At 37.9% G+C, this 14,927-nt stretch overlaps 1 protein-coding gene across 6 annotated transcripts in view; it reads left to right on the forward strand.

Annotated features, from left to right (window-relative positions):
- The window catches only part of DYNC1I1 (dynein, cytoplasmic 1, intermediate chain 1), a 338,857-nt gene that overhangs the window by 250,888 nt on the left and 73,042 nt on the right, over positions 1-14,927 (forward strand). For all 6 annotated transcript variants that reach the window (XM_011955110.1, XM_011955104.1, XM_011955108.1 and 3 more), the window contains 3 exons: positions 4,306-4,452; positions 8,762-8,875; positions 11,718-11,851. In XM_011955110.1, coding sequence (XP_011810500.1) covers positions 4,306-4,452; positions 8,762-8,875; positions 11,718-11,851 — 395 coding nt within the window. The remainder of the gene's footprint in view (positions 1-4,305; positions 4,453-8,761; positions 8,876-11,717; positions 11,852-14,927) is intronic.

The following is a 14,927-nucleotide window of genomic DNA, read 5'->3' on the forward strand; positions in this document are numbered from 1 at the left end:
AACTTTGGAAACTGTCAATAGAGATGGCTTGGTCTGCAAAATATAGTCTCAAAACTTTGCTTGTCTGAACTTGGGAGGAACGTATTGTGCAAATAATTAAAATGTGATGCTTGCCCTCTTAGAAATTGTGGTTCCTGATGTAACACTGTCTTTCTGTTATATGTGTTGGAATATTTACAGTCAGTCTTTCCAGCTTTTCATTAAGCTTGTTACATATGACCTCATCATATTTCTGAGCCCCTGATTTGACCAACAATATGGCCACATCAATGAAATCAATAGCCTTGTGAAAATAGAGTTCAACTGTAGCGTCAGGAAAGATTACTCTGATTAGTTAACATTATCGAAAAATCCTCACCAACTTTAAAATTATTTTCCACTCACGTAAACTACTTGATTGATTTTTCTTTTATAAGTATTTTATAGAGGTGGGATTTCGCCATGTTGCCCATGCTGGTCTCGAACTCCTAGGCTCAAGCAATCCTCCTACCTTGACCTCCCAAAGTTCTGAGATGATAGGTGTGAGCCTCTGCACCCAGCTTGATTTGAATTTTTAAAGGCCATACATTATTTTTCAAAGTAATTCTAAGGCATTAACATTTTAAGGAATAAAATAGAATAGGAAATAGTTAAGACTATAAAAATATCTATACACATATATATTCTTATAGAATAACAAGGCTAGGAAACTTCTTGTTTTCAGTTAATTTTGTTTGTCTGCATTTTGTTAGTCTTAGTTTAATAATGCTTTATTATAACACTGAATAACTTAATACAAAATTTCAACTGCATAGGGAAGTAATGAAATTTTGAAAAAGAACAATGGTGTTACGAATGATGATTTTTTAGATTTTATCTCCAGAAAAACATACTGTTAAAAATGTAGGACAAAAAGCCCCACATGTTTTAGTAGCGTCAACCAATTTTTCTGAAATGCTTTTTTACTTTTAACCAAATAAAGGTAGTTGACAGGATGATATCATGTGCTCTTTTTACTGACAGTCAGTAAATTCTATGACAATTAGCAGCAACAGCAATGACTACATAGGTAACTGTGGTAACAGCAGTGGGTTGCAACAGTAAAAGATTTCTGAGATCTTTTACTCTGAGGATTGTTGATGTAGACTTTCCAAATTAAAAGAGGAGCTCTCATTGTCCAAACTGCAGTTAAGACTATACAAATATCTATACACATATATTCTGATAGAATAACAAAAGGAAACTTTTGGATGAAAAATAAAAAATTAACTCACTCATCCAAATGTTGGCCACCATTACATCAAACATCAGGGTATGTAAAGACATCTTGTGAAATGACTGAATTCTCAAGTTTACATCTAGGTCATTGAGATCTTACTACCCCAGTGTTTTTACCTGAATGATGGTGTGTAGTGTGGTGTACCCTGGATACCTGTGTTGAACACAGAATAGATATGTAAACATATCCGTATATATTTTAACATATATGTCATGTAATACATATAACATATATTATAATTAATGTGTTGAGCTTAAGATATAAGTGAAATTGATGAACATAACTATACCTCATCTTCCAAATAGAAAATTAAAAAAGAAAAGTCTACTCTTTTTCCTCATGGATATATTGTAAAAATAGGTTTTCAGCAAAACAAAGTAGACTCTGGAGGCAGAACTCTGGTGCTGCAAGCTGGTGTTACTTTTTTTTAGCATTAACTTCACTTTTTATCAAATTTAAATAAAACTGAATTTGAGATAGGGGGCTTTTGTGACATTTAAAATTTTTTGAAATGGTTTAGTAGTCCTTTGTTGGTGGTGAGTGTTGGATGAATGAATGAATGAAGAATGACCAAATTAATGAATGGACAAGTAGGTTTTGGAGTTGTCACCCTATGGGGTTGGGTTCTAGTTGATTGCCAACTATGTGTTTCAGTTTTATAGAAATACCTCCACTGCTGGTTTTCCTCTGGTTTAGTCTCAACAAACAGTACAAGCTGGGGAGGGATATTTGCTGGGATTTAGCTGAAACACAGAAGCAATCAAGTGGTTGAATTCTGCATTTCAAAAATTGAATGACATTCCTTTATCCATATTGATTTGAGCTTTGGTAAATTCAATTGTTGATACCACCTGGATAATTTTATATCTTTCTGAAGCTTTAAAAAAAAGTTTCCAACGTAGCTCCAGCAACATAAGAATTTCATCAATTGAAAGCTAAGAATCATTTCTGTGGGATGTGTAAAACAAGAAGCTGACTAGCATTATTTTCTTTTTCTTTAATTCAGTATCATTATTGAGAGTTATTCTTGAACTTTATGAAAACCAGATTGGGGCATGAGCATGTTCTCCATTGAATCATGTTCAAGGAATTGAAACTGAAAATCATTCAAAGTAGGGAAACATGACATTGAAAAATAGTCTACATTCTTTATTCTCCCTCAGAGTATCTGAGGCTGTTTCTAACTAGGAAGCCTTAGGCTGATAGGAGATCTGGGTTTGGTTTCTTGTTTTTTGTCTTGTTCTGTTTTATTTTAATAGATGTTTAGTTTACTAGTCAAAAAGAGGTCTTAGGTTTTTGTTTGGGTTTGTTTTGTTACTACTTTGCTGGTGTATCAGTTATGACCTTGGATCCTCTCACTCATTTGCTCCAAAAGTTGTGATTTCTCACCATTGTCCACAGAAAAAATTCCAAATAATCTCATTCAAAGCTTTCTGCTGTCTAGCCCAGGCAATCTCTTAGCCACACTTCTTACTATCTGATTCTTCCATGCAAGTCCCTTTCCAGTCAAAAAAGACTATGAGCTGCTCACAAGTCTCATTTTGCTGCCTCTAGTCCTTTTCCTTCATTATCCTATCCTTCAGGAATGCCAGTTGCTTCTCTCCAGTCTTTGAATGTTCCATGTATACTTCAAGGTGTGATTCATCCTCTTCCATGAGGTCTTTCCAACCATCTCACCGTTTCCAGCCTCCTCTCCCCCTCCCTAACTAAAACAAATCTTCTCCTTCCATCTATCCCCCTCACACACAGAGACACACACACACACTCCACATGCTCCTACAATTTAGTCATAGCATGTATCACATTCAGGGCTGCTACTTGGGCGTGCAAGTTGTGCTCTGCACAAGAACGTCAAGCCGAAGGGACACGTAGGGATGAAAATCCATCTTACTCTCCATTTGCCAAGGCGTGCACCTGCCCATATGACTGTGTTTCTGCAGAGGATACCTTTTTCTATTTTCCACAAAGGCACCGTATGGACTGGTAGCCCATCTGTTCATCTGTGTCCATGTTTTTTAGTTCCCTTTCCCAGAGCACAAATTTGCTGAGGGCAATGACTACCCTTTTATTTCTACCATCCCTGGTACAGTGCCTTCTTTACACATGGTAAGTTCTCAGTGACTTCATTTAATTTAATTAAGGCATGAAATGTATTGACTAAAAACAATTACTTTAGCTTATAAATGCAAATATGAAAAGTACTGTAGGAATAAAAATGGACTTAGTAGATGTGGAACAGTAACTTGTCTGACTTTAAGTGCATTATGGTTCTATGTCAGCTAAGTAATTTCCTACAAAATGTAGTGCCCAGTAGTCTTTTGTGGGGCTTCAGAAACCACATTTGTGACAGACTATGACAGACCAGGGCAGAGCTGGACTGGACTGAAATCCATTTCTGGTTGTTTGTTAAAATAGGCAAGGAATAACATTAAGAATTTTCTGCAGTGGGCAGAATTAAGGTCAGGAAGAATGCCCATGGGAGTTGAGGGAATTTTGGGAGGAGTCGGTTGGATCAGTCTGAGGTCAGTATACTTCCTGGAAGTCTACATTAAGGCAAAAACAAAAAGACGACCTCATCTTAAAGCCCTTGAAGCTAGAATGACTCTGCCTTTACCAACACTGCAAATTGTGTAATTTGATGTGGCCATGCTCTCAAAGTAAAAAATTGCTTCGTAAAGGCTTTAGTGGAGAATTAATATTAGTTCTGTTGCGATTTTATGTGACAAATGAGAAATGTCCATAAAGCAAGCTTTACAGACCACAAAACAATGATGTACTTAAGATAGGTTTTATGCCTATTTGATAAAATGGACAGGACTTCAAATTTCAGATTGCAAGGAGTAACCATTGGTCAGCCTCTCCAAGAAAGTCCCGTGCCTATGTACAAAATTTCTTAGTAACTATGCACTTTTACAGTCCCAGCTTTAAATTGCTTTTTGTTTTCCAGGATGTATTGAGTTTATGTGATGAACTGTTTTCAGGAAGAAATAAGCCGTCTACAACCATTTCACAGTGCATCTCTTTCTCTCTCTCCTTTTCCCTGACAGTCCTCTGTGATGTCAGTCTGCTTTGCCCGTTTCCATCCTAACTTGGTGGTTGGTGGGACTTACTCGGGCCAGATTGTTCTCTGGGACAATCGCAGTCATCGAAGGACTCCAGTGCAGCGGACACCCTTATCAGCTGCTGCACACACGGTAATGCAAATTTTTGCCATATCCCTGTGAGCCACCAGGCCCTGAAAGAGAAAATAACTCTACTCAAAAAGTATGGATGTTTTCAGTAATGCCAAGTTGGGAGGATCTACTTTATTATGATTGAATCCTGACCAACTAAAAATTGAGTAAAAAATACATGAAGGAATCACTGGCTTTAGGTATGTCTCTTAATAACCTACATGTGCTAGGATGTAGGGAGGATCTCCTTGGCTCTCCCAAAGGCCACCAGTGAAGAGAAACCTTGGACGAGGCATCTGTGGAATTGTTTTCACAAAGAAACCCTATGCATTTACATTATAAGGTGGAAACATGTATTTTCAAATAGATCCTGAAGAGTAAGGATTTCACGTCAAGGGATGATATACGGGACTTTTGCCAACAGGCCTTTTCCATTTGTGATTTGAGAGAGTACTTTGACTTTAAATTCTGGAATGTGTAGTGTAAGTCTCAACATAAAGTCTACAGTGACAATATAATCCTTAGGGTTAAAAGTCAACATCTCAAAACCATTACCCATAATTTAGTAGAAGAGGTTCAGTATAAGTGTTCATAAGACAACTACTCTGTCATTTCCTTTAAGAGAATGACAGGTGTGTACAGCAATTGTTCAGAGGAATGAGAAGACAGGCGTGTCTCCATCAATCCTTGCTACCTTGACACTCAGGGTAACTGATGTTCTTTCTCTGAAATGCCCAAATTATGCCCAAGGATACAGCTCTACTCTTGTTTTCAATTTCCTTAATGCGTTTGCCGCATTTGTTTCATATGCTGGCCTCAAAAGCACTCTGGCATGAAAAAGGACTGCCAGCTGTTTAGCTAAGTCCATGAGGAGGAAAATTCTCCCACTCTTGTAAGATTATCAATGGGAAATGACAAATACCAAGTCAGCCCCAATTCTGATTGACTGGGGTCAAAGACACATGCATGTGAAACTAGTTCTTGGGAATCTTGGGAAATTGCTCTTGCCTACCCCATTTCCCCCAACTAATAACAGAAAATTGTGGCCCAGGAGAAGGTGGGCTTGATGCAGGTGTTTGGCAAAGTACTGTGAAACCATGTCTTGGCCCTGTTTGGATGGCTGGTGTGTTTCTGAACGTACCTTCTGAAATTTCCGAAGTTGTAAATCCAAATGTTAAAACATTTAGCAGTAAGGTTTTGGGGAAAATTCAAACCCAGGAACTCTTCCAAAGAATTAACATTTCTTTTGCAAGTAACTTAGAGTGTGATCATCACAACTAAAATACTATTATTATCAAACTTACTGATGTTACTTCCATTAGAAAATAAAGTAAGCCAGGGGAGGCCGAGATTTGAGGCCAGGGGTTCGAGATCTGTCTGGCCAACGTGGAGAAACACTGTCTCTACTAAAAATACAAAAAGTAGCTGGGTGTGGTGGTGCACGCCTGTAATCCCAGCTTCTTGGGAGGCTGAGGTATAAGAATCGCTTGAAACCGGGAGGCAGAGGTGGCAGTGAGCCAGGATTGTACCACTGCACTGCAGGCTGGGTGACAGAGGGAGATTTCCTCTAATAAAAAAAAGAAAGTAAGAAAAAAAAAGAAACAAAACTTGTCCACCTTTCTCTTTTGCTGTGTGTTTTTGTTGTTGTTGTTGTTATTTTGGGGTTTTTTGTTTGTTTGTTTGTTTGTTTTTTCTAATCTATAGCTAAAAGTGAGCAGTTAATTTTGTGACTGTCTTTCAACTTTCACTATTGGCTGGCTGATTGGTACCAGGATCAAAAAGGAAAAAGAGGCCCACCACAGATTACTCACTAATTTCCTTTCACACCCACCACACATATGCATATGGGACAACAGGAAATCATAAGTAAAACAAAATCCTTCAGGCACACAGTAAGTTTATTTCCAAAATAAATAAAAACAATCTGGCATCTATACTGGAAAAATTAGGTGTATTGTAGCTTTTCTCTTCCTTAATGATAGAGTTGTGTGTGTGTGTGTGTGTGTGTGTGTGTGTGTGTGTGTGTGTGTGTAAGCATGCCCCAGTGTCTGCTTCTGTTTTGGTTTCATTACACCTCTTTTTTCTTTTAAACTGAGTTTTATTACTCATGGAAGCACAGGCCAGTACTGCTGATTAAAGCCTGGGAGGGACTGCCACACACACTCTTTCTCCAGGCACCTAGCTCTATTATTCTTCTATACTTGCTTTCTTTCTCTGCTGGACCTTTCTGAGTCTTAATCTGTTAGTGTTTAATGATTTGTGTTGATGCTCAGTTGTTATCAAAGACGCCCCACTGGACTCTTGTTGAAAAGCAAGATGGATTTCAGGTTCATAACAGTATTTGGACCCTGCCTTCCCATTCTTCAGTTTTACTAAGTCTATACCATTTTCAGGTGAAAATTTGTTACATCCAATCTTCCATTGGATTTCCACACAGAGGTTAGCGTGCTGTGTGGCTCCGGGCTTGATAATACGCTGCCTCAGGCTCTACATGCACCAGAGACTTGGGAAAGAGCATTGCCTACAATCCCACAACCAATCAGCCCCCCTGATACTTAGAGAATTGATTGGGATAACATTTAGCTTCAGGTCTCTGCTGTACTTACCACTGTGCAGATCCACTAAGGCTGATTCATTTGGAAGTTTCAGTAGGGACATGGTGTGAAAGACATAGGGACTTAGCTGACTGTCCATCGACATAGGGGAAATAGGTGATATAATTGTCAAAAAAGCAGATGTAATCTTAGCATGCATTAAATGCAGGCTTATTTTTTATCACATGAAAAGTGATAATTCAGTGCTACCCAGATTTCTATATTCTGCTGGTCAGATTATAGGTAGACAGTTCTGTTTGATTCTCAGAACCTCACTGGAAGAGGAACTCAGACAAAATACAGCATTTTCAAAAGAGATTCACCAGGATAGGGAAGGTTTTGAAAACCAGGTACCCAAGGAACAGATGAAGGAACTAGCGATAGTCTGGGTAAGAAAAGATTTGGCAGGGAGAGGAGTAATAGGGAACAACTATCTATAAATATTCAAAAAGTTGTACTGTTTTGACTTGATTAGTTTGGTCTCAGAGGGCACTGCAATGAAAGTATCTCCTGAACTTTCTTTATCCCCATTAGTGGAGGAAAAAATTCCCCCAGGATACTGCGATAATTGGCTGCCCTTTAAGGAAGGTGTTTAAGCAGACTTTGAACGACCTCTTGGTTGAGGCAGATGAGTAGCTACATTAGATGATTATTACCACTCCTTCTGACCAGCAGTTTATATGATAATAATAGTTTGGGAACCATCCTTGACACAATATCAACTTTCCAATATTAAATATTGTTTCATTGTAGTTGTGGCTAGGTATTATGGACAGTAACTCATCAAGGGTAAGACTTATACTGTCAGCTATTTACGCAAAGAAGCACCAAGTAAGTGTGGTTTGGCCACTGATGGCTGAACTGCCTGAAATCTAACCCACATTGCTGTAGGTTCTGCTCATGGTAACCTTCCATTTAGTGTCTAATACACAGCTGCAAATGATTTTACCCTACCGTTTAGAATTCTGCAGAGTGGGATAACCCACAAGAGTATGACAGAGGGTTATAGCATCTTGTGTATGCTTCCCGGGATGTATACATGACCTTTCTCAATGCCCTGGCCAAATCTAAGCCTCTATACTACTGCAAATGGTATTTTGAAAAATAAATATATTATTATCCTAGATTTTGTAGTAACATAAAAGAAGCTAATTTTATCTCACTAGGTACACTGTGCCAATAATCTCACCACCAGTATCTCTTCCCCAGATTAAAATGGTATGAATATTAACCACTTTGTATAAAGAATGTTAACACGTGTTTGGCATTGTGACTATAAAGCATTAAACTCCAGATTTAGTAACATATATTCCTTCCAAAAGTCAGTAGTTCTACCCTTTTGAAGACTGTCTTCTTCCATCACTCTTGTTGAGCTTAGAAGCCAAACTATGCAGTGGAGACTTGTTCAAGTAATCCAAATTCAGTAATCCAAATTCACTTCCCTGCATTGCCTCTGCCCCATCAAACCTCATTTGTTCTAGCTTCCTTCTGTTCCACTGCATTGCATTCTGACTGAACAAGGTGAAGCTTTGTAAGTATTTCCACTATTATGTGTTGCTGCAGAGCTTTTAAAAAGAAATCAGGTTCAAATGAAAAGCAGCAAATGACCTGATGCTTGTATTATAGTAGGATTATGTCACTCTTTAATCCTTGTTTTAGAGTAATGTGTTTGACATTCAAATGTAAGCATTTCCTCTTGGATCTGTGTCTGATCTTCTTTGTTTGTGTTTTTGCAGCATCCCGTGTACTGTGTAAATGTTGTTGGGACCCAGAATGCTCATAACCTCATCACTGTCTCCACTGATGGCAAAATGTGTTCCTGGAGCCTGGACATGCTCTCAACTCCACAGGTGGGTTTGTTTTTCCCTACACATAACACCATCCTGGTTAAAAGAGATACCTACTTAATGGAACATAGTTCCTAAAAGCCAAACCCTCACATCCTAGAGGAGCTAAAACCAATGGATGCACTTGAAAGACTAGGACTTGCTTTCAGCAATCTTCTCTTGAAGCCAAAACCCATTTCCTTTACCACAAATCATGTAATTATTGTAATACATTAATCCTTAGGTCAGTTTCAAGTGAAAATGAAATAATCCATTCTAAATCATAGTAATTATGGAAGTTACCTGTGGTATGAATTGTACTTACCCTACAGCATTGTTGAATAGATGCAAACGAGGTTGGAGCTCAGCAGAGCAATCCCTTATGGGTACTTGCATTGGAGGGAAGGTAACCCAGCAAAACAGAAATCCAAGCCCTTGCTTGTATCCATAGCCTAGACAACAGCCTGTGTCTATGAAGAATTTATCAAACCATCTGTTTTCCCCTCTGGAATATTTGTTAGTATGGCTCCTGTCATTCCTTGCTCAGTAAATGAGAAGTCAAAAATGAAAAAGTTCCCAAGTCTGCAAACCAATACTGATTGCAACAATGGGAACCAAAGAAAGGAATAGAAGTGGGAGAAGCTGTCAAAGGGAGGCGACTAAATGTAACTTGCAAGATATGCATATGTAGACAAACACACAAGACATACGCATACGCACATGAACACATACACACACACTTTTCCATATTTCTTTGTGTGAAAAAACAGTATTCACTATCCTGCAGCCAAAAACAACAGAGAAGAAGTCATTGTAGCCTTTGACCAAAATGTAAGGAAACATGAAGAAAACTGCAAAACGATATCTAGGAGATAATTCTCAATGTTAACATTCCCGTATTCTTTCCCAGGATAAAAACCCTAGAATGTCTGTCACACAATTTTAGAAGAAGTTAAAGTTTCAAAATGTACATAAGGAGACAGGGCACGGTGCTTCACACTTGTAATCCCAGCACTTTGGGAGGCCAAGGTGGGAGAATCATTTGAGCCTAGGAGTTCAAGACCAGCCTAGGCAACACAACTTTAGTTTTTCTACCAAAACTTCAAAAATTAGCTGGGTGTGGTAGCATATGTCTGTAGTCCAAGTTCCTTGGGAGGGTCAGGCAGGAGGATTGCTTGAGCCCAGGAGTTTGAGGTTGCAGTGAACTATTATCACACCACTGCACTCCAGTCTGGGTGACAGAGTGAGACTGTCTCTTCAAAAAATAATAATTGTTTTATTATACACACACACATACACATGTACAAAAGGAAATATGGAAACTGTGAAGAACCAACCTCCTTTAAGTTTCCACAAAATACAGATGTAAAGAATACTAAGTTTTAAAAATTAATTTTAGGAAGAAAAAAGAGAGAGTGCTAATAAGCGGCTTACAATTGAAGTTCCTCTATTTTTGCTGATCTTTAACATTATAGAGGCCTGGAGGGATTAGTATTTTATGGCTTTGTCTTAAAATTCTCAGCAATGTTTTGTTTGAAAAGCCTGGAGATTATAAACATACATAAGAGCAAACCCTCTATTTAGGAATTTTTAATTGCCCATTTTGCTCATTACACGTATTTGTTTAGGTTAAAACCGGTCGTATGTTGGTTCTAAGTCCATTTGTATTAGTTTTAGCATGCTCACAGACTCCTGTGTCTCTACAAAGATGGAGGATTTCATGACATGGTTTCCATGGATGGCAGGGAGGAATAGGGGCATCTAACAGTTGTCCTGGTTTTCCTCTTTCCCAAGTGGGTAAAGGGACTTTTCCTCCTTGTTGCTAATTTTAGTGGTGAAGCAGGTCACTGGATGATCCAGTTTTCCGTATGACATAGTCACAGCATCCTCTCCCTTATCCCAGTTGCTGGTATGCTCCCTATGCATGGATATCACAAACTTTGAACACGTCACAGGATCAGAATTTGTCTGTGCTGCTTAGACTGTTAGCTTGCGCTTTCAATTTAATGGACTCCTTGGCCAAAATGATCATTCATTTGCACAAGAAAGAGTAAACTCTCAAGCAACTATAATGATATGATACCTTGGAATGATTTTTTTAAAAATTATTTCACACACACCCAAAATAGGCTATTTGATGTAAATAGCCAGAAATACTCAGGGATATTAGTTATAATTGATTATTCTTTTCTGTCATTAAACTTAATTCAGCAGTATATCTTTTAAGATTAGGAATCTTTAATTCTCAATTAAAAATCATATTATATAAAAGAAAGACTTCCATTTGCTATTTTAAATACATATTTAAATATTGTTCTTTTCAGGCTTATAGCCTATTCACCCAATAGCTGCCCTGCATGAAATCTAGTCCCTGTTGAAATCTGGTTTTTATGACCTGAGTGACAACTTTCTGGTTTTAGTCCATGGAGGACACATACTCCTGCTTTGACAAATGTGCTTAGTACATCTGATATTAATACATGTGTATTCTCACGAACAATTGATTTTGAAAATGTTTGTAAATACAAGGGTATTGTGTGTTTTATTAAAGCCTGGAGCTGACAAGTGTAACCATTACAGTATTATCTTTAGTTTCTGCACCATTAGTTTCAAAATTCTCACCTGTCATCTCTGCCTGACTTAAGAAGCAGCAGCACATGCTGATGAAATCCAGCCGGCCTGAAACCAGAGATCCACAGAAGCATGAATGTCAGGGGCGGTAAAGCATGGTTTCTGGCACAGCCGGGGTCTTTTGTAACGCTGTGTGAAAAGCAAACAGATGATTTAGCCAAATGATTTTTCCGTGCTATCTTTGGCATGGCAAGGAGTTGACAGATGGAAATGTAACCACACCATGTTTTGGTAGGAGAGCATGGAGCTGGTGTACAATAAGTCCAAGTCTGTCGCTGTTACCGGAATGGCTTTCCCAACAGGAGATGTCAATAACTTCGTGGTTGGCAGCGAGGAAGGTACAGTCTACACGGCTTGTCGTCATGGAAGGTGATTTTCTGTTTCCTTACTGATGACATGTTCTTCATTTCCGAAAGTCTGTTATCACATTCTGGATTTTAACCACCTTACATTATGAGAAAACATCTCTGAAAAAATGGAAAGCACAACTTCAAGTCTTCATTATCTTAAAGAGCTACATCTGCTCTGGTCATTAGCTATTCATAAGTCTGTGGTGGTTCACACTGCCTTGAGGAAAACAGCTGAAGCTTCTGAGCATATCATAACAGACCACTTGCACCTTCCCAGCATCTCCGCATACCTTCAGGGTCTAGACATGTGCCCATCAGAGATAACAATCCCCAAATATTTCTTATCCCTCCTTGCCTCATTGAGTTTGTATACTCAACTTCTTTTACCAGGTCTAGCATTTCTCCCTTCTTGGCCTGGTTAATTCCTCCTCATCATTCAAGAGTCAGCACAGAGATCATTCCATGTGAAACCTTTCCTGACTCTTGGGCAAAGAAAACCACTCCCACTTTTAAGTCCCATAAAATTTTCATTTCTTTTATTCATTCACTCTTCCAAGGAATATTTACTAAGAACCTACCATGTGCCAGGCACCATCAAAAGGATACATTAAAGAACAAGACAGACCTAGAGTTCATATTCTAGTTGAGGGTAAACTACTAATAATCAAATAAATATATAGTTTAGGATGATAAGTGCTATGGAGAAAATTAAAGTAGAATAAGTGAGATAGGACTATAGGCTGTCAAGTTGACAATTTCATGGTTTTTTAATGCTTCTACAATAGCATTAATCATATTTTAGTTTATTCATTCATCTGCCATTTTTCTCTTACTACATTATTTCCATTTCATCTTTGATTTCCTGCACAGTAGCTAGGACATAGTAAGTGAGGAGCTAATAATATATACTGGGGATAAAGAAATGATATATAATATAATCCATACAATCGAGAGAAGTGCCTTAAAACCCTTCAACCCAGTCAGAGGGGTCAGAACAGAGTGAGTCACACAAATCACCATGCAGTTCCCAGGTGATAGATAAGAACTCTACCTTAACTGAGAGATTCACAATGCCCCTGGAAGAGAGAGTTGTCAGTATAAAGTGGAATCCAATAGCTTGGACTAGATTGTAAAATTGCATGCAAAGCTTAACAGTTGACCTCACATCTTTTGAAAGGGTCACTAGTTCACACCGGTGCTTAATTTCTGTTTTAATTTAGTAGTTCTTATTCCATTTATGTTTTTTTTTTCATCTCTTGCACTCATCCCAGGCTATTAAGATTTAATGAAGAACCACAAATTGTTCCAAGCTCATATCCCTGTGTTTCTGTGATCTGTAGAAATAACAAGCATCCATGGCTCAGCTGTGTGACTTTTTCCACTCAAACTATACAAGCTGTGATGTCCCTGCTGTTCTGCACATAGAAACAAGCAGTATTCGCCCCCTCACATGATTCAAACATGACTTAGGAAGATATGCCTCACGGTCCATTCCCAATGATCCTCCTTCATAAAAGCAGGCTAGAACCACACATTAAAGCTTTATCAAAGCATAAAAAAATTTGATAAAATTATTCATTTATAAATATATTTGTTGTATGCCTACTTTGAGCAAAGTGCATTGTTAGGTGCTACAAGGCCTGCAGACGTCATGTAAGCCTGGTTTCTCTCTTCAAAAAAACTGATGACAGTGGGAAAGATAAATACACAAACATCTGGAGCATGAGTAGAATGTCTTAAGTGGCACTAGAGACATAGAGAGTATAATAGGCCATACCTGGAGTCACAGCTTTATCTATATGTGTATTAGAGTCAACAGGGCATAGGTTCAGTTGACTTAACCCATGGTTTTACCTAGGTTCTTAATTATCTGCAAAGGCTATAGAATACATTCATTGATAATTTCCATGTAAAGGGAATAACATTTTACATGATGAACATTCTTGTTCTGTGGCTATTGTACTTTTTAAGCACTATCAGAATATGTACTTTGGTTCAAAAGAAGGGTCCCTGTGGCACACACCACAAATCTTTTTACAAGCTTAATTTTGCTTTTACATTGGTCCATCCATCTGAAATATAAAATACAGACCTTAGTAAAATTGTAACATAGCAGGCATTGGCTTTGTAGTCATTCTAAATGGGTCATATAGGTCTATGGGGGAGAAGCAGGGGATTGCTATTTTTCACCTAACATAGAGAAGGTGCAAATCCACTTCCATAAATTAAACAAGGTCCTCATTTTGCACCCTATAAACCCTTTCAGGATGCTGTTAAGAGCAAGTGGAGTCTCACCAGGGGCCACTTCAAAGATCAGTTCCTCAGGTTCATTAGAACAAATTTAAATGATCATGTGTGGAACTGCAGTTAGCAGTTTCACTGGGCATAATTTTTGAGTGCCTGTTACATGGAACATACGCTGCCGCACTTTGCTCATGATTCCAAATTTTGCTAAGCACATTGACATTTATTGGTGCTCCAGAGGCCCAAATGTTTTAATAACTGAACTCATTTTTATTCTTAGTGACATAATATTAGGATTCTACAATTCCTACATATTTGTCATATTTATAACCTTGTGCACATGAATATTTTAAATACAGCATTTTTGGTATGTTTTCTCACTTCTTCCTAATTGTATATGATTGCATGCAGAATACTAAGTGATAATAGAGGACTGCAAATAATACCAGCTTGTTAAATAAGCAATATTTGTCGGTGTGTCATTTTTTAAATGTCTATCATTATTTCTCAAATGTGCTTCTCTCTTAAAAAAGGACTGAGACATAAGTTTGTCTGTTTTTATTAGCTAGCTTATTCAACAAATATCTTGAGCACTTACTATATGCCAGACACTTGGCAACAAGAAAGAAAAGATACCTGCCCATATGGAATTTACAAAGGATTTGTAAATCTCTCTTCTGTTTTCAGTAAAGAGAAAACATTATTTTCTCCATATTATATTTAAATTATGTGCATTATTTTGTGGTGACAAAGGTTTCCACAAAGTGTTACATTTGTAACTATGTTAACTTAATTAAAGAAATTTTCTCAAAAAAAAAATGATTGTTTCTTCAAGGATAGATGGAGTTTTA

The sequence above is a fragment of the Colobus angolensis genome, unplaced genomic scaffold, assembly GCF_000951035.1.
Source record: "Colobus angolensis palliatus isolate OR3802 unplaced genomic scaffold, Cang.pa_1.0 Scaffold394, whole genome shotgun sequence".
In the NCBI taxonomy this organism is placed as follows: domain Eukaryota; kingdom Metazoa; phylum Chordata; class Mammalia; order Primates; family Cercopithecidae; genus Colobus; species Colobus angolensis.